This window comes from Lissotriton helveticus, chromosome 12 (genome assembly GCF_964261635.1).
Source record: "Lissotriton helveticus chromosome 12, aLisHel1.1, whole genome shotgun sequence".
NCBI classification, from domain to species: Eukaryota; Metazoa; Chordata; class Amphibia; order Caudata; family Salamandridae; genus Lissotriton; species Lissotriton helveticus.
The window spans coordinates 834403967-834430274 of record NC_136073.1 but is presented as its reverse complement, the minus strand read 5'-3'; the positions used below and the strand labels follow the sequence as shown (position 1 = coordinate 834430274).

General features: G+C 44.1%; 1 protein-coding gene across 2 annotated transcripts in view; it reads right to left on the bottom strand.

Annotated features, from left to right (window-relative positions):
• The window catches only part of LOC144798679 (CD209 antigen-like protein D), a 31023-nt gene extending 5586 nt beyond the window's left edge, over positions 1-25437 (bottom strand). The window contains exons 1-5 of one of the 2 annotated variants that reach the window (XM_078669667.1): positions 25008-25437; positions 9863-9984; positions 5807-5923; positions 5081-5203; positions 2036-2187 (exon numbers count right to left, since the gene is read on the bottom strand). In XM_078669667.1, the coding sequence (XP_078525793.1) occupies positions 2036-2187; positions 5081-5203; positions 5807-5923; positions 9863-9935 (465 nt within the window). In that variant the 5' untranslated portion in view covers positions 9936-9984; positions 25008-25437. Of the gene's footprint in view, positions 1-2035; positions 2188-5080; positions 5204-5806; positions 5924-9862; positions 9985-20896; positions 23902-25007 lie in introns of those variants that run through there. The other variant, XM_078669666.1, reaches the window with a different exon arrangement.
• Between the last annotated feature and the right edge of the window lie 871 nt (positions 25438-26308).

Sequence of the window (26308 nt, the reverse complement as noted above, 5' to 3'; positions counted from 1 at the left end):
AAGATTTGTCTCCACTGACCATGTGTGCCTGTAATTTTGCCACCGCGCCAAAAGGCGCCGAGGTCCCTTAAATGAGCTGTCCATCATAGTTGGAAAAGGGCGGGAAGACGTTTGATACCGCTAGTGTGTGGTGTGGGGCTTCTATGCGTGTCAACATGCCTCTTGTGTATAAAGGGTCAGAGAGCGAGCAGGGCAGCAGGTGAGGAGAAAGCAGCCTCCTGGTCACAGGAACTATACGGGGATTGCGCTCGAGAAACTCATGGATGCAAAGACCTCCCTCGAGTATTACAGCTAATTTTCAACTGCAGATATGGGGTTAAAGCACACTTGCCCAGCCTCGACCGTGCTCACTAATGTTTTGGGCTGATTAAAACGTTACTGAATTTGAGCTTCAACTCGGGCACCTGCTTTATATCTGTAAGTGCTTCCTGTTGAGGTTTAATTTTTGTGACAGGAGCCTCGTGCCAGAATAAATCCTGTCCTGCATAGTTATCCACGAAGATGCCACCATTTTGTGCAATGCCTCTACTCAACTGGAGTACTTTCTACTGGCTAATCAGTAAGTGCTACCTCGTTGGGTAAATGTATAGTGCTTTTCCTACACTGCTGCTGCGTAAAGGGCCAGATGATTTGTCTCCACTGACCATGTGTGCCTGTAACTTTGCCACCACGCCAAAAGGCGCCGAGGTCCCTTGAGTGAGCTGTCCATCATAGTTGGGAAAGGGTGGGAAGACGTTTGATACCGCTAGTGTGTGGTGCGGGTCTTCTATGCGTGTCAACATGCCTCTTGTGTATAAAGGGTCAGAGAGCGAGCAGGGCAGCAGGTGAGGAGAAAGCAGCCTCCTGATCACAGGAACTATACGGGGATTGCACTCGAGAAACTCATGGATGCAAAGACCTCCCACGAGTATTACAGCTAATTTTCAACTGCAGATATGGGGTTAAAGCACACTTGCCCAGCCTCGACCGTGCTCACTAATGTTTTGGGCTGAATAAAACGTTACTGAATTTGAGCTGCAACTCGGGCACCTGCTTTATATCTGTAAGTGCTTCCTGTTGAGGTTTAATTTTTGTGACAGGAGCCTCGTGCCAGAATGAATCCTGCCCTGCATAGTTATCCACGAAGATGCCACCGTTTTGTGCAATACCTCTACTCAACTGGAGTACTTTCTACTGGCTAATCAGTAAGTGCTACCTCGTGGGTAAATGTATAGTGCTTTTCCTACACTGCAGCTGTGTTAAGGGCCAGAAGACTTGCCTCCAGTGACCCTGTGTGCCTGTAACTTTCCATCATAGTTGGGAAACGGCGGGAAGACTTTTGATACTGCTAGTGTGTGGTGAGGGGCTTCTATGCGTGTCAACATGCCTCTTGTGCATAAAGGGTCAGAGAGTGAGCAGGGCAGCAGGTGAGGAGAAAGCCTGGTCACAGGAACTACACGGGGATTGCGATTGAGAAACTCATGGATGCAAAGACCTCCCTCGAGTATTACAGCTAATTTTCGACGGCAGATATGGGGTTAAAGCACACTTGCCCAGCCTCGACCGTGCTCACTAATGTTTTGGGCTGATTAAAACATTACCGAATTTGAGCTTCAACTCAGGGCACCTGTTTTATTTATAGATTGCTATTGACTGAAAAATCAATTTTGAACATAATTAACCCCTTCACTGCGGCGGCTATTCCACCGCAGTGCTTAGGGGCCGGGGCGGCCGCGCGGCGGGCGCATGCTGGTGACGGAACTACTCCGTCACCAGCCATGGTTGCGCTGTGCTCATGACGGAGCGGTTCCGTCACGGCCCCGCCCGCTCAATGGAACGCTCAGCGCAGGCGCCAAATCCGCGCCGCGCAGGCGTGCCGAGCGGGCCGTGACGGAACCGCTCCGTCATCAGCAGCAGCAGCTGATGACGGAGTGGTTCTGTCACCAGCAGGGGAGGGGTTAAGGTTACAATGGTGCAGAGTACAACAATTTGAAATACACCAGGGAAGATGCTTCATAGTTATCACATCAACGCATTCAACAAATCCTTAAATTACCTGCTCCTCCCGATCAGCGATGATGACCAGGTCTGCCTGACTTGACTGGCAGCTGGATCTGCTTACTTCCCATGACAGTGGGGTTTGAGAAAAGAAATAGCATGTTTCATTGTGCAGCTGCCAATTTATGGGACAATCCTTGTAGAAGAACTCTGAAAGAGAAAGGACAATCAATGGAGTAAGAACACACAATGAGAACCATCAAGAACCCTTCTGCTGGGTCAGAAGTGAAGCCTCAAGGCGCTCTAAATAGGGATTCAAGCCACATTCTCTTTTTGATGGGACGTCCCTAGTGCCCTGAGTGTAAGCAAAGCAGTTTCTAAAATCATCATCCACTGGCCTGAGTGTTTATTTTATGCAGTTCTCTCTCAAATGGCCCCACAAGTTCAGCTGCCTGTCCCTGCATAACTGGTTTTGCTTTTTAAGATTGATTCGGTGCAGAATGCCATCTAACATGGCTGACGCTCCCTCCTCCTTGCTCCCGGTACTCAGCAAAAACAACGTCAACAACTACCATGAGCTGTGCCGAACCCACGACTCCTTAAACAAGGACATCACAAGGCCCATCCCAACCAAACCTAAAGTTAATCAAGACAGCAGTGAAAACAATCATCCCTATTGGGACCTATCTTTTGACAAAATTATAGGGCGTGGAGGGAAATAATTATCCCAATAAGTTAAAGGAATGGAGCACAGAACAAATTTCATTCGGATTTCAAATCAAGGCCCTCTGTTTGAAGGCCTATGTTAAACATAATTGATGATGCCTTTGATATGCAGGGAAAAGGTCAAGCAAATCTTCTAATCCTATTGGACATCTCAGCCGCAGTTGATGGAGCAAATTGAAAATGCATCAAATCTACCCCTTCCCCAGTGAGACAGAACAAGGAGAAAAATCTTTGGTTCAAGAGTGCATGCCTTGGCACAAGAAAACAGACAGTGCGCCAGTGTGAGTGTCATTAGTAAATATAGTTCTGTGCAGCTCTCTCCATTTGACGTAACACAGAGCAGCAAGTTGCCTTGTTGCGTTGTGTTGCGCCAAATGTTAGCAAGTCTGAGCCTAAATGTTTAACTTTACCCTGCTAGAAGCAACATTATGAATGCAAGATGTCGATCTTTGATGACCTTGTATTGTCATGACGAATGCCAGAGAATATGACCTTGGGGCTGACATAATCCAGTCTATGTTACATAATTTGCTTCGAGAACACCTATTGAGTTCTAGGGCAATCACTCTAATTGCAAAATAAATTCTACTACACATATGGTTTGTGTCAGTTGCAATCTTTTTTGTGGGTGGACAATTTAAAAATCAAAGTGCCCTTAACTTTCTTATGCATATGTTCACCAATGGAGGCAGAAGTAAGATCGCTGCTCGACTAACATGTCCGTGCCTTAATATCAATTTAGTTTAGTAACATTTGTTTGGGTGTGTAATGTCAACACCAATTGTTTGTCTCAACTTTCTATTCAGACTACCTACAAACAAAAGATGAATAAAGAACATGCATTGTTAAGGTGGTGGAGCCAGGGAGGTTTGTCAAGGACTGTGTGTGTAAAAGAGTGGTGTGAAGAGGTTTGGGACAGGATGGGTCTTCAGACAAGCTTCTAAGTTCATTGTGGATGTGTGACCAAAGAAAAATGCTTGCAGCCTGAAATACAGCTGTTTGTACTGGAGGCGGTTGCACTGTCCCTGTTGTTTGGGCTTTTGGATACTGTAAAGTCATGCTTCCAGCAGATGTGAAAGTCTTTCTGGTATGAAGAGCACATAGACAGTGGTTGATATAAGAATACATCTGGTCGGCGCTGGATTTTCTCTGGGTCATTCTTCTGCATCAACCGATAGCTCTGCATCAAGGCTTCCCTGTAGATGTTATTAATGAACAAATCCAAACAAGGAGGACATAATGCAGACATTTCCAGAACTTGCCATTAATGGGAAACGTTGGCCAGTCCTGCATGTACCAAAACTACACAAGCTTGAGTCACCTACATGTACAGTAGATTTGAATTTCACTGTACGGGCTTTATTTTTACAGCTCAGAAGAGGTGCAGCGTGGGTCTGACAGAGAGTCCCTAAAGCTTGGAGTATTTTCCAAGAAGCTGTCACTATGAACATTTCCTATAACAAATCAAGGCTAACTACAATTGACATTGCTGCACTGGAGTAACATGCAACATCATTCTTTAGGTAACTCTACACCATTTTGTGGCCGTATAGATACGGTTAAAATATCGACTTACACATACATCAGAAACATAATACCGCCTTCCAACATACCATCTCAGAAGAGTTAATAAAAGAAAATTTACATTTAAATCTAACATATTTTGAGAGTCAATGTTATCACCCAACACTTGATATTTTAATGTTTGTTAATGTGACATACAACCACTGTAGGGAAGTTCCAGTTGATTCTGCATCATGGGAACACATTTGTACTATTATTAGCAGTCTTGTTTTTATTGGTCTATTCATCTAGTGGAATATTGTTTGTTTCTTTTGGCGATTTTATGTATTGAATTCCAAATGCTCACTTGCTTCAACTGAATCCACTATAACTAATAGTAGCTGCTATCCTGACGTAACCATTAGGGTAGGCCTTGATTGCCATGCACAACGATGGAATGATATGGGATATTGTAATGAAATACATATCACCATGTATTGATATTTCAAGATGTAGATTTATTAGCCACAGCTGACGCAGATCCTCAAAGTAACTGTATAACATGGAATCCCTCCGACAGGCAAAACATAATACATTCTAGATTCTCATGACATAGATGATGATGTAAAGCACTCAGATCACCACACCATATCCCTTCTTTACATAAAAGTGAATAACTTAAACCAAAATAATTATATGGATAAATAACACTACAACAATAAAATAATACATAACATGAAAAACCTAAAACCAATACATTCTAGATTCTCATGACATAGATGATGATGTAAAGCACCCAGATCACCACAGATATTTTGCAGCAAAATGTAATAAATGCAAGTGAAAGCCTGGGATGAGTAGGAGGAATACTCACGACTACAATTAGGAGCAGAGGATCTGTTCTTGCACCCAATGTACTCCAGCACCTTGGTGTGATTGTGTTGTAATCGTTTCATCTGATGTTCCAACTCTGGAAGCCTTGAGGAGGCCTTGAAATCTACAAAAAACAAAAGTCAAACTGTTATCAATGGATGATTCTTGGACCACGTCTGTTTAAACAAAATCACAGTATCAGTACACTCCTGAAACTTAATTTGCACGGAAAATTGGAATCATTGAATAACCGTGCCATTTTGCCCATTTATTTCCGCTAACAAAATCTTACATAACAGATCCTCTTTCTGAAACAGGTAACTCGGGAAACACATTTCTCCAGTGCCTCATTAAATAAAAGTACTTTTATTTTAAATCTGAACAGTGGACATTCCTAGCTCAAAATAAAGTTAAAAAGAGTAAAAGTCTCCTGTACCACTCCATAACTGATACAAACCTAGAGGGATTTGGGGATATAAAGAGAATTTATAATGGGAAACTTCTAAATGTACCAGATGTAAAATGTTTAGGTGAAGTGGAATTGTTCACTTGAATATAAGTAGGCACATTTGTACTTGGGGAAAGGAGACAGTTCAACCTCTGTGTGGTAAGACCATTATTTAGAAAAATAAGTCACGACATGCGTCAAAAAATACATTTCTGGTGATGTTGCTAGAAAGAAGTCGGACCTATTGACTGGGATGATTAGAAAACACAAGGTACTTACAGAGCGTGATCAGAGCAATCAATCCTGCCAGCAGAAGGACAATCACCAACAATAAGGTGACCAAGATGTTTGGTGAATTCTTATTCTCACCCTGAGCCCGGGAGTCTGTCCTGGCACCTTGAAACCAAAGAACAACCATTAGTTTGAATGTTTGAATGTTAAGAGGTTGTCAATCATGTGTTTGAAAAGGTACTCTGATTAAAACCCTGAAACCTTATACTTTCTTATGCAGTTCATCATGTTTCCTCTTTTTTTCTAAGTCCTCCACATTTCACCACTCAAACCTTCCTTTTCAATTACTTTTCCTTTATCCCACTTTCATACACATCTACCTAATTTGTTTGAGAATTGTTGCACTTCTGGTTATTCTTAACAGGCATATGACACTGTTTCAAGGACTCTAGTATCATTCTACAAGATTGGTTATTGCCTACCACTAAATCATCAACGTGTGTGTATATTTACTATTCGTAACTCGACATCTGCTTGTTGACATGAGCATGTGATGTAGTGATTAAGTCATTGTGGTGGAAGCAATATTTTTGTCACACTATATAGCGCATGCAATTTAGTGTTGGTAGTATGCCTCTTTACGCCCTTACCCCTTCTCTTGAGATGTGTTCACTATAGCAAACACTATACGCTATCTCTTAGGGCTGGGCATAGTTCGCAAAGTAGCGCTACGCGTAGCTACGCGAAGTGCACTTCGCACTACGCGAACTGAGCGTAGCACTACGCGAACTGAGTAGTAGCATGTTCGCACTGTGCAAGATGCCGTTTTCAATGATTGCACAGTGCGGACAAGCATCCGTCACTGTGCAATCATTGAAAATGGCATCTTGCACAGTGCAAGCTGTAGTTTTCTGCAGCTCGAGTAGATTTTTACTCGAGCGGCAGCTTTCTCAACGCGGACTGGTAGTTTCTCATCACGAGCGGTCGCGAGCATACAAGACCACTCGCAATGAGAAACCTGAACTCCCCGCGTTGAGAATCTCGCCGGTAGGTTAATTTCCATGCTCGCGATCAACAACTTGATGTTGCTGATCGTGAACGAGGAAAAAGTCTCGCCAGGATGTCATTTTGCTTGCTCGCGGTCGCCAACTTGACATTGAGGACCGCGAGCAACCAAGAAATGACCGCTGCACTACGCTACGCATGTTCGCACCATGCTACGTGCAGTTAGCGTAGTGCGAAGTTGCGCAAACTTCGCAAACTACACGAGCGTAGCGTAGTGCTTCGCCCAGGCCTACTTCTAATAAAACTAAGTATTTTTTGTTGAAAACACATAATCTTTGACTCAATTTGGATTCCAATTACTAATGCATGAGGGTTTGAGTATCTAGAGCCAAGAAAACCCATTCAATTGCAAATGGGTTGCAGATTCAACTCCATTTACAATAGAAATTTGAGAACCATCCACCCACCCAAAAGTTTAAATGATTCATATATTGTTATTGTGAGAAACCGATGAATTGAGAATGCCCACTAGGCCAATCCAGGCATATAAACAGGTTATACAAAATCCAACCTTACCTTGAATTTAATATTTTGGGCTGTGTAATAAGGTAATTCTCAGAAAAACTGCATTTGATTGCAGTGCTTAACAAGCAAACAATACATACATACAGTAAGGTGTAAAGAACGTCAAAATCCAATGCAACTTTTCGTAAAACGCAAGTGGTGAGGGATATAACTCTCAAAATCCATGAGAAATACAAATAACGAAAGATGTCATCAGCAAGAATCCATGGCAAAAGATATGCCTTGACACCCAACGGAAAATCAAAAATTTCAACAATGAAAATTCAGAGTAAGAATCTAGTTTGCGCTATATAAAACTCTAAAAAAACGAAATTAAATATGATTCTTCCCTGTCTGGAGAAAAACAATGAGAAAAAAAGGTAGACCATAAACCATCCCTAATTAATTATCATGATTAAGTAAGACAAAAAGACATTTGTCCCAGCATTTTTCGCTTCTTTCTCTTAATCCATCACAAAGGATGGATAATAGTTGCATGAAAATTATGTTCAACACCACAAAGAGGTGGCTTGAAGGTTAGAAACCCTTAACCACATCTCCTAGATGCTTCAAAATATATATCTGATTCAGAGGATGAAATCATTACAGGTAACCAACCAAAGCACGCATTCCACATTGAAAACCTCCTTTTGTACCTGGATACATGAGGGCTAGTAACGTTACTAGGATGGAGGGGTGGTTCCAGTTTGAACGGGTGGCATATCAAGCAAGTCCAACTACTTACTAGAAGATAAAAACGAGAACTAGAGAAGGATTTACTCAATCTCAGTGGCGTAGTAAGGGTGGTGCTGTGGGAGCGGGCCGCCCCAGTTGTCATACCTTAGGGGGGGGGGGACAAATTGGCACTGAATGGGGTGAGAAAATAGCATAATTATGTGTAACTATCTTTTTTTTCCTTATTTTAATCATTTTAATGTGGGCGGGGGGTGACAAGAAATTTTCCGCACCGGGTACCAGCTGACCTTGCTACACCACTGCTCAATCTGCACAACCTTGTGTAGGTGGAGAACATGTCCTTTGTGGAATAGAAGGTCCACTTTTGATGGAACTTACATTCTATAAAATAACTCTCTCTCACTCTGTCTCTCCCTACCCCTCTGTCCTTCCCTCCCTATCTGGTTTTGATATTTACAATATGTGTAAATAAACAGATATATGTTTACTCCCTTGTTTGTGTGCTGATTTTTGGAATTCATAGAGGTTTTAGAGTACTTATGGAAACCTACTTGACACAGTTACAGCTTTCCAGAAGAATACTGGCAAATGTGAATGGTTTTCCATTTATGTCTGTTCAAAATCAGTACTGTATGCAAAATTGCAAACGTGTGACATTGCCTTCACGTTATTGCACCTGTACTTTTTAAAAATTATTTTCTCTCCACAAAGCAAATTTGTAGAAATCCCCCTGCCTATGCACCCAGTCCACAGATGCAAAGGCATTTTCTCACACGGTGTCTTGAGATGACTCCATAATGCCAACCAATTACAGGATGTAATAATATTTAATCATGCATATTATTATAGTATACTGGGGAAATATTACCCATGAGTAAATCCCTTTATGAATGCAAGTTTACCTTTCTGAATTTCACAAGTCACGCCATCTGTGTGTGTTTATACATTGAATATCTGTGCCCAAATAGCTTCCTGAACGTAATTTAGTGCAGACAACGATCATAGAGATATTTGCATGTCGGTTTGCACTCCATCCTCTTTACTGGAATACAGACTTTACATTTCAAAAGAGCTGCTGGGGAGAGCTGGAGCATGACTCCTTTACAGGTCTGGCCAGCAGTGGAAAGGGCAGACCTCATGTTAGTCATGAGGTTCAGTTTCCTTTCTTTACATTGTTGCTACAGACAGCTTTAGCTGGGTCCTACAAACAACATTGTAAACAATATTTCAACATATTCTCAAAGTGATCTCCGGGTTCGCCCTTGCTCATGATTTCATGGTCTTTTTCTCTATTTCCATTTCTTGCTCGTTCGTCAATGGCTTCTTCCTGTAATCTTGTGTTAATCCTACTCTATAATTAGTTGAGCGTATCTCTCCACTGTTGACATCAGGGAAGTATTTTTTCTTATGACTTTTTCTGTGTAATTTGAGATTTAAGGATTATTTCAAGTTTGGCAGAAGGGATACTCAGTCACAAACGTAGTGGATGTCCCATCAGCTGTGTTGCAAGTGCATTATCACCTACAGCAACTTCTGACAGTGTTACCTGTCTGCCAAACTCTAAATGAGGCCATATTCTGTTTCATCACACACCATTACAAACTTCATAATAACCACCCACACATCTTCTATCTTTCTCTCTCCCTCACACACACCGACACACACATGCACACACCTTAGAACACAATGAGAAACACACACCATCACACACACAAACACCTGCACTGCACACCATGATGCGATATTTCTATACTCGCTCGCTCTTTCACATATAGTAGCCTACTCTGAAGCCTCCCCACAGGCCGGTAAGCTTCTGCCTTCCAACATCGTACCCTTTACCTGATGTCGGTTTAGATGTTCGCTCCACATCAGAGTTGAATTTCAAATCAACATAAGTCACATCCGACTCCATTGCTGCGGATTCCAGTCCAGTAACTTTGTAAACTGTGTCTTCTCATCACCTGAAGGTGACAGAGAAAACACAAAGCCTAGTTGGTGAAAACACTCTTGAGGAGCAACAAATGTAATTACTATATATACTAACAGGTAAACATACAGTAACAATTCCGCTACAAAACCTCAGATTCGAGCAATGCCTTAAATCTTTTGTAGTGACAAAACAATGATTTTGTTTTTCAAGATGAGCCTCTTGCAAATACTATGTGAAATGCAATAATGTATTCATTCAATAGAAAGGTGCAGAATGTAAACCTCTTGTCATTAGAAATGTTTGATAATAATAAGCTATCAAAAGAGATAATTTCTGTTTTGTAAAATTCAGTGTTTTTAGGAGTTGTGTCATAAAATGCCTTCAAAATATGTTTTTGGGGAAGTTCAGTGTTTTTTATCCTCTTTAAAGAAAAGAAATGTTTATTGATTTAGAACAAAAATAATGTTTTGTATGAGACAAAATAAAAATCCCCTAAAAAGTCAGAATGGTCATTATTTGCACACACACAACATTTAGATGTGCGATATTAATGCAATTGTTCCCAATTGTATTACTGGTCATTGAGAATGGTCATGCCACTACCGGGAAACAGTCATTACAACGCGGTTGTTACTACGCATGCCGTTACGTCGCATGCGTTACAATGAATGCGACGTAACCACGCGTACACTTTACGACGTGGGCCATTACATCGCATGCGCTTTTAAAACGCACAGACAGCAATGCAGGAACCGGGAGCAGAGACTCGGCGACGCTGGGAACGGGACCGGACCACGAGGAAGGAGAGAAGTAAAGGGGGTTAGGGTTTAGGGTAGTCTCAGGTGGTAGTAGTGTCAGGGGGTTGTAATGTATGCAAGTAATTTAGGCTTTAGGGCTTAGGGTAGTGTAAGGGGGTTGTAGTGTATGCTAGTGTTTTAGACTTTAGGGCTTAGGGTAGTGTTGGGGGTTGTAGTGTATGCTAGTGTTTTAGACTTTAGGACTTAGGGCAGTGTAAGGGGGTTTTAGTGTATGCTAGTGTTTTAGAATTTAGGGCTTAGGGTAGTGTCAGGGGGTTGTAGTGTTAGACTTTAGGGCTTAGGGTAGTGTCAGAGGGTTGTAGTGTATGGTATTGGTTTAGGCTTCAGGGGTGTGTAAGCAGGACCGGTAAGGTAGTGTTTTACGTAAAGGTGGCAGACTGTGCATAGGGGTAAGGTTGTGTTTTGAGTACTGTTTTAGGGTAGTTTTCAATTATGAACTGTAGGGTATTACTGTGGACTGTGTGTTTGTAGGGTAGTGTGTTAGTGTTTGGGGGATAGTTAGCAATTTAAATACATGCGGTAAACTTGGGTCCGATGAAATGGCATATAGTATGCATTTCAAAGGAAATGTGAACTAATGCCATGCGTTGAAAAAACATGCGTTGTGACGGTACTTGTGAACTAAAAACCGCGTTGTAAAAGCACGCGTTGTTTTAGTTTGCGATGTATCATCATACATCCCTGCCGGGAAACAGCCATTACAACGCGGCTGTTACTATCGTCATACATCCGCCACTACCTGCAGATGAGAACAACACATGGTAATATTACTGGCTTTTCTATGTTTTTTAAGTTAACGCTTTTATTAAAATCCTACCCTTAAGCATGCACAATTATTTGGCTAGGTTTAGGTCAGAGATACTATGGCCCTGATTACAAACGCAGGGCAAAATTCAGAATTATGAGTTGTGTCATAACTATCCCACCCCTAGCAGTTTTCCCCTGAAAATGTCCAGCAGGTCAAAACTGGTGAGATCTATTAGGGGAAAAGGTTGGTAAGGAAGGTAAAACATGTGGAATTTAGTGTGTTAAATACTGTTACTGCATGTTTGCATGTTACGCCTGATTTTCAAATTAAAAAGTCGAAATGGGAGGAATATACCACATGTGGTAGATACCTCACTCCAGGGTAATATTCTTCACCATATGTGGCAATAACGTCACCTATGCCGTCTAACTTGTAATGAGGGACTTAAGTTTGATGCTGGTGCTAATAAATGGTCATAAATGCTCAGTGTGAAATCGGTGGGGCAAGTTAGTATAGCTTTGCATTAAATATCTGTTCAACATGGCACTATCATAAACCTCAGTGACTCCTAATATATTTATTCCAACAGCCCTGCCAATTTCACCTGAGTATTCATCGCCATTTATTAACGACAATATAATTATTGTACACTCCACATTTTTAAATATTAACCACAGGGTTCTACTACATTACCAGAAGGAAGGGAGAGACACTGGACACATCATAAGTATCCCAAAAACCACTGGTGATGCACTAGTTAATACTGCAGCTATGACTAAGGTTCTAATTACAACATTTTCTGCCATGAGAAAGTCTTTGGAAGGGTCGAAACATGTTAGCGGGTGTGATGCAAACAAGTAACTGTTGAAAACACAAGGAGCATCGACCAAAATATAAATCAATGTGAGGCCTACTCTCAAATGTTAATATATATGTATACTTAGTCACTTAGCTACATCTAAACATAGATGTAATTCTGCACTTTTTTTACTATTTACAAATTACAAGTGTGGATTTACACTCAATTTTAAACTTACTTGTCTCAACCCACTGTAATCCTGTAGTGGAGCTTCCTACATCAAGATTTATGAGTGTAAAGTTACGACGAGTACTGTTAGGTCAGAGTTTCCATAGGAACAGCTTTTTTTTGTTTTGCTAACATTGTTGCTGTGTTATGAATCTTCCCAAAACATTCCCCAAGAACATTCATTCCCCTCAGCTCTTTCTGGGAAAGCTTCAGGGTGATCTGTCGAGCGGGGCAGGGATATATAACATTCTGAAAACATAATTTTTCCATATTAATTTTCATGGAAAGGTTTAGGAAGCGATACAGAAAAAATGGCTGAAAAGGATCACTGGCACAGAGGTTGATCTTTACTCAGAAAACATGGTTTTCATTCTTGTGTGTAAATCCATTCAACTGTTTTTGATAAATTTGCATGTAAAGAGGCATTCTGGGTTGTTATTAAGGGATTAAACTACAGTGATATCTGGACTATTCGTCCTATGGGAGTCTTGTGGAACCCTAATTTAAAAAACAGAGTGAGCTGATCAGGCAAGAGGGCTTTGTTGCTGTTGGTTGGTTTGGTCCAGAGGGACCGATCCCACAAGACCAAGTGATCTGACTGACTGGCAACAACATGAAGACCAATGTTGCGGCTGTCATTACATTTTTATGACTCTGTCCCATGTCCAGAAGCAAACGTTTGGAAAACAAATAAAGGAGCCGGGTAGCGGGACCTTAATCACTTGGCACTTCTGCGGGAGTGCAAAAGGAAACACAACTGTGGCCCCCCAAACAAAAATGCATTCGGCATATCCTGTGAAACACCCATGAGACCCCTTATTGTGCCCCATGACTCCCAAGGGAGCTTTGGTACTGTGAGAACACACTAGCTTCAACAAGTGAAGCTTTTTCCATGTTGTAGTACTGCAGGTGGGCCTTTGGGTGTGGTACCTCGGTACCGCAAAAAAATGTAAAAAAAAAGAAACACACAAGAAAAATGTGGGGTGGGGTCTGATGGTGGTTAGCCTCCAGCTGGGGTTTGGGTGCAGGGCTTGGCCATAAGCCAAGCCCTGCGGCATACCAACCGCTGTGCATAGTGGGGAATTGGACTCCTGTGTGGGGCGTCCAACCACACTTGGTGAAAGTCCAAACATTGTGTGTGGCATAGGGTTGGCCGTCCTTGTGGGGCTGTGTAAATAGCCTGGTCACAGGCATGACTTTGGCATTCCGCAGTGGGTTGGGTTTAGGGCCTGGCCACAGGTGTGGCTCATTGGCCAACCGCAAGGCATGCATGACAAACATCTATACTCAGTGGGGGATTTGGGTGAATATGATTGAAAAAAAAAATGAAATTCGCGGAAAGAACAAAGGTTGATGTGGCATTATAGTTAGGGGTTGCGATAATATGAAAATAAGCCAAGAAAAAACTGAAAAAACACGGAATGTCTCCGTTTATAATTTACTGAGCTAAAACAGAACTTGTGCCCATGACATGCACTGCTTTTAACCCCGTATTACATCACTCATGACATGTTAAATGACATCATTGACAACATCATGAAACCATTGTGAGACATTCCAGTAGTCCTGTAGGGTGTGTGTGTGTGTGTATTTATGTATCTATATATACATATATATATATGTGCCCTTGGTGCCAATGGTTGAAATGTTGATTTTGGCTTGAAATTTGTCCGTATTGTGCCGAAAGTTATCCCCATAGGGCTGTCACATATTGCTTAATCATTTATACTTTCATTATTATTATTATTATTATTAATCGGGTTTTATAAAGCGCAAACAACCCGGAGGCCTCGTAGCGCTATGTACCGTCATACTATTAAGAAGGGAGGAGAGATTAGATGAACAGATAGGTTTTCAGATCCTTCCGAAATTTTAAAAGGTTGGGTTCACTGCGAAGGAGAGTGGGCAAAGAGTTCCATTCCTTAGCAGCATTCCAGGAAAAGGAACGTCCACCCCATCTAGTGCGTCTGATCTTATTGACAGTAGCTAGAAAGGCAGTGCTTGAACGCAGAGATCTGTGAGGGAGGTAGGGTTCCGCTAGGGAGCAGATCATAGTGGGGGCGGTCTTCCGCATGGCTTTGTGCATGATACACAGGGATTTAAACAACACTCTGGCTTTGATAGGAAGCCAGTGCAGTTTCCTCAGGGCCATGGTACCTGATTGCCGTTTGTTGAGGCCTAATAGGAGGCGGGCTGCAGCGTTTTGTGTCACCTGCAACTTCCTTATTGTGGAGGTAGGAGCCCCTAAGTATAGGGAGTTCCCGTAGTCCAAACGGGACAGAATAATGGCTTGCACCATTATTCTGCGAGCTTCGAAAGGGAGAAGTGGTAACACCTTTCTCAGCATACGCATGAGCCCAAAGCATATGGCGGACAGAGTAGTAGCTTGCTGCAGGAAGTTAAGGTTAGTGTCCAGCCAAATGCCTAGGCTCTTTATATGGGACTTAGGTTGTGGCGGGGGCCCCATACACAAAGGCCAGTCCGGGAGAGGGCTGGGAATGGCTGAGTTGCCTAGCATCAAAAGCTCCGTTTTCTCGCCATTTAATTTTAAATGCGAGATAGCCATCCACTGAGCAACCGCTACTAGACAGTTGCTTAAGTTAGAAGAAGAGGAGTCCGCCTGATTCATAGATACGACTAATTGCGTATCATCGGCGTACGTCACTATGTCAAGGCCGAACGAGTGCACTATATCAGCTAAAGGCTGCATATAAATATTAAAAAGTGTCGGGCTCAAAGCAGAGCCCTGGGGCACACCTTGATCCAAGGGCCAGCATTTTGAATGGGTAGTGCCCTCGACAACCTTAAAAGAGCGATTCTCCAGAAAAGACTGGAGCCAGTGCATGGCCTTCCCTGAGATTCCCATTTTATAGAGGCGGTGAAGGAGAATGCTGGTGTTGACAGTGTCGAAAGCGGCACTAAGGTCGAGCAGCATGATTGCTGTAGTGCCGCCTTGATCCACTTGTTTCCTGGCCAATTCAGTTACCGCCAAAAGAGCCGCCTCAGTTCCCAATTTGGGACGGAAGCCGGCTTGGGAATCGTGGAGAAGATGATAATTTTCTAAAAATTGAGTGATGGACGTGTTAATATGTTTTTCTAAAAGTTTACTGACCCACGGAAGGAGAGAAATAGGCCGGTAGTTAGCCATATTCTCAGAATCCAGGGTGGGCTTTTTCAGTAGAGCCTTAACTTGGGCACATTTCCACGCTGTGGGCACTAAGCCTGTGGTAATGGAAGCATTCAAGATATTAAGGATAACTGGTTTGATGGTGTTTTCAATTGTTATTAACTGGCAGGGGGGAGCAGGATCCGCAGGAGATCCGGATTTTATTTTCGACATGATGGCCCCAAGTGAGTTAGTATCCAACAATGGAAACTCTTCTAATTTTGGAGTGCTGGTGTTTGGTGAGGTGGTTCCTGTGTCCTGACATAAGTTAGGTGGTTCAAAAGCAGAGGCAATTTTCTGTATTTTGCTATGAAAGTATTCAGCTTGACTGTCACAGCGAGCCTGAGCTTTACTAGGGTCCGGAGGAATCAAAGGGGTATCAATCAGGAATTTAGCTATCCGAAAAATTTCTCTAGAAGAGTTGGAGGCGGTTTTAATTTTTTCCTCGAAGTATGATGTTTTAGTACATCTAATTTCTGCTTTGTATTGTTTGATAGCTTCAAGATGAATAGTTTTGTCTATATTGCTACGGGAAATCCTCCAATTTCTTTCGAGTTTCCTGCACACTCTTTTTAGTTCTTTAAGTTGGGGAGTATACCAAGGCGAATCCTTAGATTTAGTCTTTTCTTTGAGGGCTTTGATAGGTGCAATAGAGTCCAGGGCTGAACACAGCCAGTTGTTGTAGTTCTCATACTGCAATGCCGGGTCTGTCTCATTTGGAGGGGGAGCAAAGGAGAGCACATTGGCCCATTGATCAGAGGAAATTTTGGACCAGTCCCTCCCTTGTAGGATAGTGCGGGGGGAGGGCTGTAGTGACATAACTGGTGTCCACTGTATAGGTATTAAATAGTGGTCTGTCCATGTAAGAGGCAGTGGACTCCCTACTTCCAGTCTATGATCATTACTAAGTACCCCATCAAGGAGATGGCCCTTTTCATGGGTGGGTTCAAAGCCCTTCTGTACAATCTGAAGAGCTGCCAGACTGTCCAGAAATGCCCTAGCCGTAGAATTATTAGGGTCATCTAAATGAATATTTATGTCCCCTAATATTGAGAAATAGGGTCTACTAACCACTAAGTCGGCTATCTTAGATTGAAGTGAATCAATAAATTCGCCTATTTGATTGGGGGGACGGTAAATAAGAGCACCAGAGAATGAGACTGTGGGTGAAAAGTCCAAGGTAAAGAGCATACTCTCACAGTTAGAGATGGCGGCCGATGAAATCCTACAGAGGTAGTGGTTTTTTAGAAGAATGGCTAGGCCACCTCCTCTGCCTTCTGGTCTATCTTGCCTTTGCAACGTGTATCCCATTTGTAAAATAGAAGTAATATCAGTGTCAGAGGCATCTTTCAACCATGTCTCTGTTAAAAATATTACATCGGGATCATTCTCCTCTAACAGGAGGGACATTTGCACAGCATGTTTGGTTAATGAACGGCAATTTAAAAGAAACATTTTGTAGGTTTTAACAGGGTGGAGTTGACCTTCCTGACTAGAAAGTGTAAATTTACAGTGGGAACAGATTCCCGTGGTAGAATTAGGATGAATAGAATGCCGGCAGGCATCACTAATAGGCCACATAAGATTTTTTAATGTGGCTGAATCATACCGTATCGGTTGACTGCCTTCTGGTCCACACTGCGCAGGGGGGGTGGCCCCTGGTCCCGTCCGGTCGCGGACGGGCGCAGACGGGCTTGCCTTTGGCGCGCCTTCGGCGCGCCGCCGGCGCAGACGGGCGTATCTGGTGTTTATATCCACTGTAAGGGGCGGGAGGAGGGTGGGATCGACGATCATCTAGACCGCGATCCTTCCCCTACCCAAGATGGCGCCCAAAGTTAGTTCAGCGCCCAGCGCCCGGTAATAGCGGCGCTCTATCAGCTGAGGAGGGGGAAGGAGGCCGCCCTGGGCGACTTAAGTCTCACACCAGGTCGGGCCAACTGGATAGTTAAAATCTATCCTATTAAAATATATACAGATTTTAAAAGCAGGTAATCTTCAATCATTAACCAGCAGTTAGCACAAATAGCAGGATTTCGAAACAAGAGCAAGAGCGCTGAAGGGCCTCCGGCTTTCCGCCTCAGGGGAGAAAGAGAGTATGGCAAATACCTCGATTAGGCGGGGCTGCACTCCTTTAGTAACCTGGGAGGGCGGGATCGACGATCATCTAGACCGCGATCCTTCTCCTACCCAAGATGGCGCCCAAAGTTAGTTCAGCGCCCAGCGCCCGGTAATAGCGGCGCTCTATCAGCTGAGGAGGGGGAAGGAGGCCGCCCTGGGCGACTTAAGTCTCACACCAGGTCGGGCCAACTGGATAGTTAAAATCTATCCTATTAAAATATATACAGATTTTAAAAGCAGGTAATCTTCAATCATTAACCAGCAGTTAGCACAAATAGCAGGATTTCGAAACAAGAGCAAGAGCGCTGAAGGGCCCCCGGCTTTCCGCCTCAGGGGAGAAAGAGAGTATGGCAAATACCTCGATTAGGCGGGGCTGCACTCCTTTAGTAACCTGGGAGGGCGGGATCGACGATCATCTAGACCGCGATCCTTCCCCTACCCAAGATGGCGCCCAAAGTTAGTTCAGCGCCCAGCGCCCGGTAATAGCGGCGCTCTATCAGCTGAGGAGGGGGAAGGAGGCCGCCCTGGGCGACTTAAGTCTCACACCAGGTCGGGCCAACTGGATAGTTAAAATCTATCCTATTAAAATATATACAGATTTTAAAAGCAGGTAATCTTCAATCATTAACCAGCAGTTAGCACAAATAGCAGGATTTCGAAACAAGAGCAAGAGCGCTGAAGGGCCCCCGGCTTTCCGCCTCAGGGGAGAAAGAGAGTGTTCTAGTTGTAGATTTAGTATTAGGTCTGCATCACCTGCTGTGAGTGGGTAGGAAGAGCCATGCTCATTTGTGTTGGTTTTGGCAGGATTCACTGTTTGATTGACAAGATGATGTTTTTTTAATTTCAATTTCTTGATAAATTTGAAGACATCAATCCTGGTCTGGGCGTAATCAAAATTGCTTTCGGGGCAATATGAAAGCCCCAGTTCCAAGAGTTGAATTTCAGCTTTTGTTAAACTTACTGTCGACAGATTCATCACTGTATTTCTATTGTTATTTTGTGTCCGATTTATTTCCGTCTCTATTTTCTGTTGTTCTGTGATTTTTTGGCATTGGTTCCTTCGGACACATTTGCGCCTCTCCCTCTGCTTTTGGTTACGTCTTTGTTTTGTTGTGCGGTTTGTAAGCCCGGGCGTAGTGTTTGCCTTCTGTCTTGACACAGACAATTGACTTCCTATTTAAGGGAAAAAAATGTAAACCCCAATTGGGCAGATAATCAAATTTGGTCTGTTTCTGACTAAACTCTCCACAGCCAAGCTTAAGTCAGACGCTGATGTAGAGGACATGGTTATTGCATTATTACCACTTTGTTGGTCCTCACGTGGACCGCTTTTCCATTCTACTTTTAAAGTATTATATTTTTTGGCAAAGGTAAATATTTGTTCTTGTTCGTAATCTTGTTTTTCTCTTTGGAATTTATATGTCTTTCATTTTTTGATAATCTCCTCTTTTTGAATTCAGGTCATCATTTCTTCACGATATTTTGTGATAGCAGGCGTTATCTCAAATGCGGCAATTTCAGCATTTTAATCATCTATTTGCTTTTGTAACTTGGCTCTGTCACTGTCGGTATATTTGACTAAAATTTCAACCAATCTCCTGGAAGAATCTAAGTTGCACTCTGCCCACTTGTAACATCTGTGGATCCGGATTTTCGTAACTAGGAGCAATCATAATGTGCAGACCTCTTTGCATTTGTCCTATTTGTAAATATCTGCCAAGGGATTTGTGCACCCACCATTTGGACTGTTCTGACTTCATCAATTTTTCAATTTTTTTATAACATATCCCTCATGTTTGCATTTCTCCCCATAAATGTACTAGCTGGGGCCATAGTTTGTTGCATCGTGCTCGGGGCATCGTCAAACATAAACTCAGCTGCTGCATCTCTACTCCTTAGCGCGTCGGCAGTCATGGCAGAAATGCTTTCTGTAGGCTAATTAACGTTACAAGCTTTTTCGGTGTAATTCCTATGCTCGTAACGCACACCTCCCCTCAGGGCCGGACTGGCTGTAGGGGGCACCGGGCGTTTCCCCGGTGGGACGCTAGGGTGGTGGCTGATTTTAGGCCCCCGGGGGCCATTTGTGTTACAGGGCTGTGTTTGCAGCATTCCTGCAAAATCGGCCCTGTAACAAAATCGGCTGAAACCGGCCCTGGCAAACAACTCGGCTGCTCCCAGGTGGGCCGGCCGAGCTCTTAGCCAGGGCCAGTTTTGGTTCCCAATCCGTCCCTGCCTCCCCTACCGGACAATTCCCGTTGGTCCTACCTAGCGTATGCATACATGCCAACATTTTAGGACAGGGACTTGGGAGATTTAAAAAATCGGGAGAATGAAAATTCCCCATTGACTTCTATTGTTGAAAATGTAATTTCAGGCGGCATGTATGCGTATGGCAGTCGTTCACAGTGTCCCCCGACTCGATTCCCGCTGCTCTCCTGAGGTGGAATTATATCCGGGGGCTGCAGTCTGACTAACTTGACTGAGTTCCCAATACTGACATGGTCAGCGACTGGCTGCCGCCCCCTCCCATATGACCACACCAACCCCCGGACACATGAACATGAAACATGGTTATCTTTGGAAGGCGGGAGGTCGCAAGACCCCCGGGCCGTATTTATTAAGATATAAAATTAATAATTTTAATTGCATGGTAAACAATTTATACAAAAATCAGCAGGACATTAGATACAATATTGTCAACAAGTTTGAGAGACTAACCTTAACAGAAACTCTAATACAGATTGTTTCCTAACCGAATCTAACATCCTCATCTAGATTTTTGTATACTACATTTCTGGCCATATGGCAAAGTGCCCAGTTACGTGCCGCCTACCCGCCTATGATATATGCTCCTTACTCCACGCAGAGTTATTCTTAACAAATAAGGGGGGGGGGGCGCCTGCAAGCACAGGCGCAACCATCTCAATGTCCGTCTTCCCACAAGGGCGTTGTTGAGACGCTTTGTCCATACTACTCCTGCCCTTGGGCCAACCATGGTAGTATACCCTTCGCACCCCACCTGGATGACAAATCCCACTTCCACCTTAGGGAATGGGTAGCACTTACTCCTGCCAGCACCGCTTGAGCCCTTGGGTGTCCTCTTTCTCTTGATTAATCGCCACCACACTTGACGTCGCTGCTTGCGGTCGCCATGCTGACGTACGCTTCCCTTTTGCCGTCCACCCGTCGCTGATGTTGCGGTGTGGAGCACCTCTCAGATATCCGCCATGGACCCAGCCGCGAAAACAAAGATAGACAAACACAAACAATTAGTGTTTCTGGCTTCGTGGCGAAAACTGCATTACACAAGCCTGTCTTACATTGCCCGCACAAGCCACGTCTTAGCCATGATTAACGCCCAATGTATTCCCAGGGACACTTCCCGCTGCAATAGCAACAACTTTATTCAGCCATGGCCTGACCTGTGTTCCCTGCCATTACTGACCTCGGCGAGGTACAGCTCTGTCCTAGCCCCAGGGAGCATCCATTCCCTTGCTTAAACAGTTGCTCTGGTTCCTTATTAGGCAGAGGGTCAGGTCCAAGGGTCTGTGCATTGCGCATAAAGCCTAATTTGGAACGGCACTCGGATCCTATGTGCCTAGTCGGCCCCCCTCCCCCTTAGCTTGATACCAAGGGTAGCTCGTTCACATCAGTGGCAACAAATACAATGATTACAGCTCTGCCTCCAGTAAGAAAAGTGTACGGTGGGTGCATCGTGAGGGAACCCCCCGATCACTGCGCCCGTAATTGCCCAAGATACTGATAAAAGTGCACAGTGATTACCCTGAAGGTAGGAAGCGTACCCTGTCGGCGAGATGTGCTATTAAAGTTGCGTCAAGCAACCAGACTCGTCCATGCCACCGTGTTTTCTGAAGATGTATTTAAACAAATGAACAGAACTCTGGGTAAGTTTCATGTTCTACACCGCTGCACTGTGCCCCATGATACCCCTGTGTTTTCAGAACCCAGTGCCTGCCCTTGTGCAGCACTTTTATTAAACGCATGCTACTTTCAAATATGAAAATTGAGAGGCAACTTATAGAGTAAGCGATAAGTGCGGTAAAGTCATAACTATGGGAACTCCTGCCAGAGCCGCATAATCTATCAATTTCCGTGGCCCAGATTATCAGACCGAAAGGCCAGGAACTTCAAAGTGTGTGGCCCCCCATTTGACCAGTGCTTGTTTAGTCAACACTCTTTGTATGATTGGGGCTCTGGTTATTTGAGCCCTACTGGTGCTAGGAAATGAAGTATTGCTAGCTGCACCAAGACTTGCTGAAGGGACCCCACGTGTCCTGTGCCATTTAGGGGAGAACAGGACCAACTACCACCGGAAGGAGGTTGAAATGTAACCTGCACTCACACACCCACAAGATCTAGCTTCAACATGCTACTACTGTGCAATCAACCTTTTGCATAAGTGCACGGGCCACTCCCGTAGAGGCAGAACTTGTTGGCGTTGCCAAAGCTTGTCCCTCTCACATTTGTTTGCCTTTGATACCTGCAAACAAGTGCCATCATTGCCTAGGTATCTTTTGTTCTTGTGCCTTTGTGTCTAGCATCTATTACCGTATTATACCTCTACTGTATCTTGTTTTCTCGTGTAGCCCGCATACTTGTCACGGTTCCCTCCTGAGCACCTTATGCTAACTCATGTATCTTGCATCCTCACAATATTCATTGTATACCTTAGGCAACGTAACTTCTGCTTTTGTAATCTGTTCACGTGTAATGTTCCCCTCTTAAACTAGTTCTGTTCCTATTGCGAAGCGCTCCGACGCCTGCGGGTAAAAGCCTGCGCTGTATACAAACGTACGACTAACTAAATTAAATAATACTCTGTGTGCACTGCAACTCAGCGTTTGTTTGGTGTGCTCGTCCTGCCCCTGATATGTGCACTGGGTGTTTTAGATTCAGTGCACCTCCCTCCTGTAAGTTGTATGGTTGTATTTGCCATGAAATCCTGCCTATGGGTAGTTGCTATTCATACCGTTACGGCGTACAGCCTGCATCCGTGTGAACCATACACGATGATGTCCGTGTATCTAGTGAGTATTCTTCTACGTCACTGCCTGTTGTAGAGTGACCCACGACATACAAACACACATGGCCACTACACTCCCTGTATAATAACCTCGAACAGGCCCGACAACAATCATTCCCTTCCTACGCATAACCTGAAGTGTCTTCAAAAACGGGGAAAATGATCTATTACGGAACCCATGTTCTGAAAGGCAGAACAATTCCATCATTTCTAATTCTACGACGTCGCCACTAGATGGCAGCACAGGCAAACTAGGTTAATCTGAGTGTCAAGAAGAGTCCCATCCCAGACTGTCGTTTTAAAAGTCTGACGTGACCCCGAGGCTCGAACCCTGTTCCGTAGCACTAAGGTGAAGAATCTGCACAAGTACCCCCCTGCCCACGTAACGCTTGTTCTTGTGTTCAGGTGTCCTACATATACTGCAGCATTATACTTCTATGTTACTTTGTGTGCTTCTAACCTGCCCACGTCACTTCCTCCCCCTAAAATGCACCGTTTGCTACCTCCCGCATTCTGTTGGCTCACGATTGTCACTTTGCCTCGTTTGATGTAAACATTTTCCTTGGGAACCCGGAGGAAAAAAGGGGGGGGGCTGTCCCAATACCCATATCACTCCAATGCCCTAAAAATATATACATTAGCAGCTAAGATTAAGAGATTGTGTGTATAAACTAACGGAAATACAAAGACAGCTCGAATTGTTTGCATGACATTTCCCCAATATGTTAAATTGCTTCTCACAAAGCCAGCGATACATAATCTGCTCAGTTTGCATGATACAACTGTTTGCACATCCTGTTGTGTATCTCATTAACAGTTAACCTGTATCCAACAAACATGCAGCTGTGTAACTACCATCCAGCCTATCCATTGCTCTTGCCTTGCGGTTCTGGTAGTAAGAGAAGTGTCTGCGCCACTACCAAGATCCCCTGCTTTCATAGGTTGTGTGCAGATGGGCTGATAAGCTATAATGGATCTGTCTGTAAGAACAGCCGCCTCCCCATGTTCCCAGGAGTAAGCGAAGAACTGATTAGCGATCAACCACCATATTAACCTTGACAATAATGAGTGAGTAGTTAACTGTTGTGGCTTCAAAAGGCCCCGCCATGCATTTTTAACGCTTCCACTGTAAAGGTTTGGGGATACGTTCTGGTATTATACGAAAATGCAAATACAGCGCTCCATGCGCAGGTTTAAAGTGTTAACTGAGCACAGGTTAAAACAATGTCGTCACACCAATGATCACTTTTTCATTTGCGGCAGCGGATGTCTAGCTTTATTTATGGTGACTGCTGAATGCTGCCGGCAGACACAAGTACCGAATAATACTCCTATAATAAAACAAAACTAAGGAGAAACGAAGGCCAACGGAACTAGTTCTTAACCGTCAACCTGAACCTAGTGCACGCGGCACGCGGAGGGCGGCAAGTGCAGCTCGAGATGCTCCGGCCAGGCTTTGTTTGCATGCTTGCACTGTAAGCCGCATGGTACCTTCGTATTCTTGTGGCGTATACAAATGCAAGAACTTTCTCAACATTTTTGACGGTTCCGATCATTTTAAGCAGCTCTTTTAGATTCTTTGCCCGAGAAAGCTGACCTTACAGTCACTGCTGGGGATTAAACCCTTGTCTTTTAGGGACCTGCGACACCAAAGGCCGAAGACAGCGCCGCTGCACTATCGCTCACTCTGCGGTTCAAGAATATTTACATTCGTTTTTTGTTTCAACGACAGGATTTAATTTACTGTACTTGCCTGTCTAATACAGTTTGAAAATGTAATGATGTACATATTTTAGAAAAGAATCAATGGTACGTGTTTTCATAGTACTATGATAAGAGTATTTGTATTGCTTTCACAGATGGGACACTACACCCAACTGAACTGGAATGCAGCCCAAGGCGATGTTGCACTGCGTCTAAGCCATACTAAAGTTTTCGCAACAAAGCCCAGTCAGCAACACACCGCCCGCTGACCGCTAACATTAATTAGATGAGGCAACGCACAACATGCCCCTAAACCAACATGCCTGCCCCATGGCCATATACTGCCCAGAAAATACATGCAGAAATACCTGCAGCAATGCCCAGAAACATACGTGCTGCAGCACCCCAATCCCGGTGGTAAAAACTTACACTCCGTTTGGTCTCGAGTGCCTCCAGACGTAGTCTCTTGCGAACGCACATAGCAGGCCGTCATTTCCAGACCAAGCCCTCTCCTGCCGTAGATCTCCGTGCGAGGCCGCTGCTTCAAAAACGACCTCGTAGTCTGCTTCGGTCGGCCCCTGGACGCATGTCGATTCCTGCCAGATACCAACATGCCGGCTGTTCGACTCCTCAGCAACCCGCGGCTTCCGCACCGTATACCCTGCAGAGGAGAGAGAAAAGACAAACTAGAAGCCCCGAGCGTGGGGCACGACATGATGTGGGGGAGCGTCCAGGGAACAAGAGGGTCTCCCGGGGGCTCCCTGCTTCTTTATCCATGAGGGGCCTGATGGGGGGTGGCTATGCCCCCCACCCAGCCCCTCCTGCGGCCCGCCCCCTGACCCGGATGTCCTACAATGCCATCCGGGTCAGGGAGGGCGCCAACCAATCGGTGGTGGGGCGCGCCCAGGAGGGCACGCCCCACCACCGAGAAGCACGGAGGAGGAGGCGGTCGCCGCGCCGCCATGCGGGCGGGAGGGCCAAGAGCCCCCCCTTTTCATTTCCGGCTGCCAACAAACGTAGCTTCTTGTCTTTACAGCCCAAGAAGCGGGGAGGGGCTTCGCTTGTACCGAGGAAGCCTGCTCGGTATAAATATCTCCTTCACAGCCGCATTCATCAACTTCCCTTCCGCAGGAAATAACAAAGCGCAAACCCATTTCGTGCTCAATAGGTGTCTTTATTGATAGCCTTCAATCCACCACAATTGCCATGATGCGTTTCAGCCTACAATGGCCTTGATCACATGACATGCTCTTGGGGTAACTTTTCCATTTTTAAAGTGCTAGGTGCATAAAACATGTGATTACTGCTTAACCATGAAATGGGAAAAACACTTGCAGAAATCGTCAAGTATATGTGCAAAACAGCAATAAATAGATAAATATGTAAGCATAATTTGTAAGACATGGTATAAAAACTTCTCATCACAAATATTTAAATCATAGTTTACATATTTAAAAGGTACAAATCTATGTAAAATACATACAATTGTTTGGAATGATGATAGAACTTTTTTTGTTGGAACCCTTTAAGTTTGGTGCCATAATGTATCAACATTCGTATTATTGTGACATTATATATATATATATATATATATATATATACACAACCAAAACGTGCAACGTGTTCTTTCGAAAAAAAACACACCACGGTCCAAAATGCATTCCAAGAGGTTTTATTGTGGGAAAGACAACTCTACGCGTTTCGGAGTGCTGTGCTCCTTGTTGACTCGT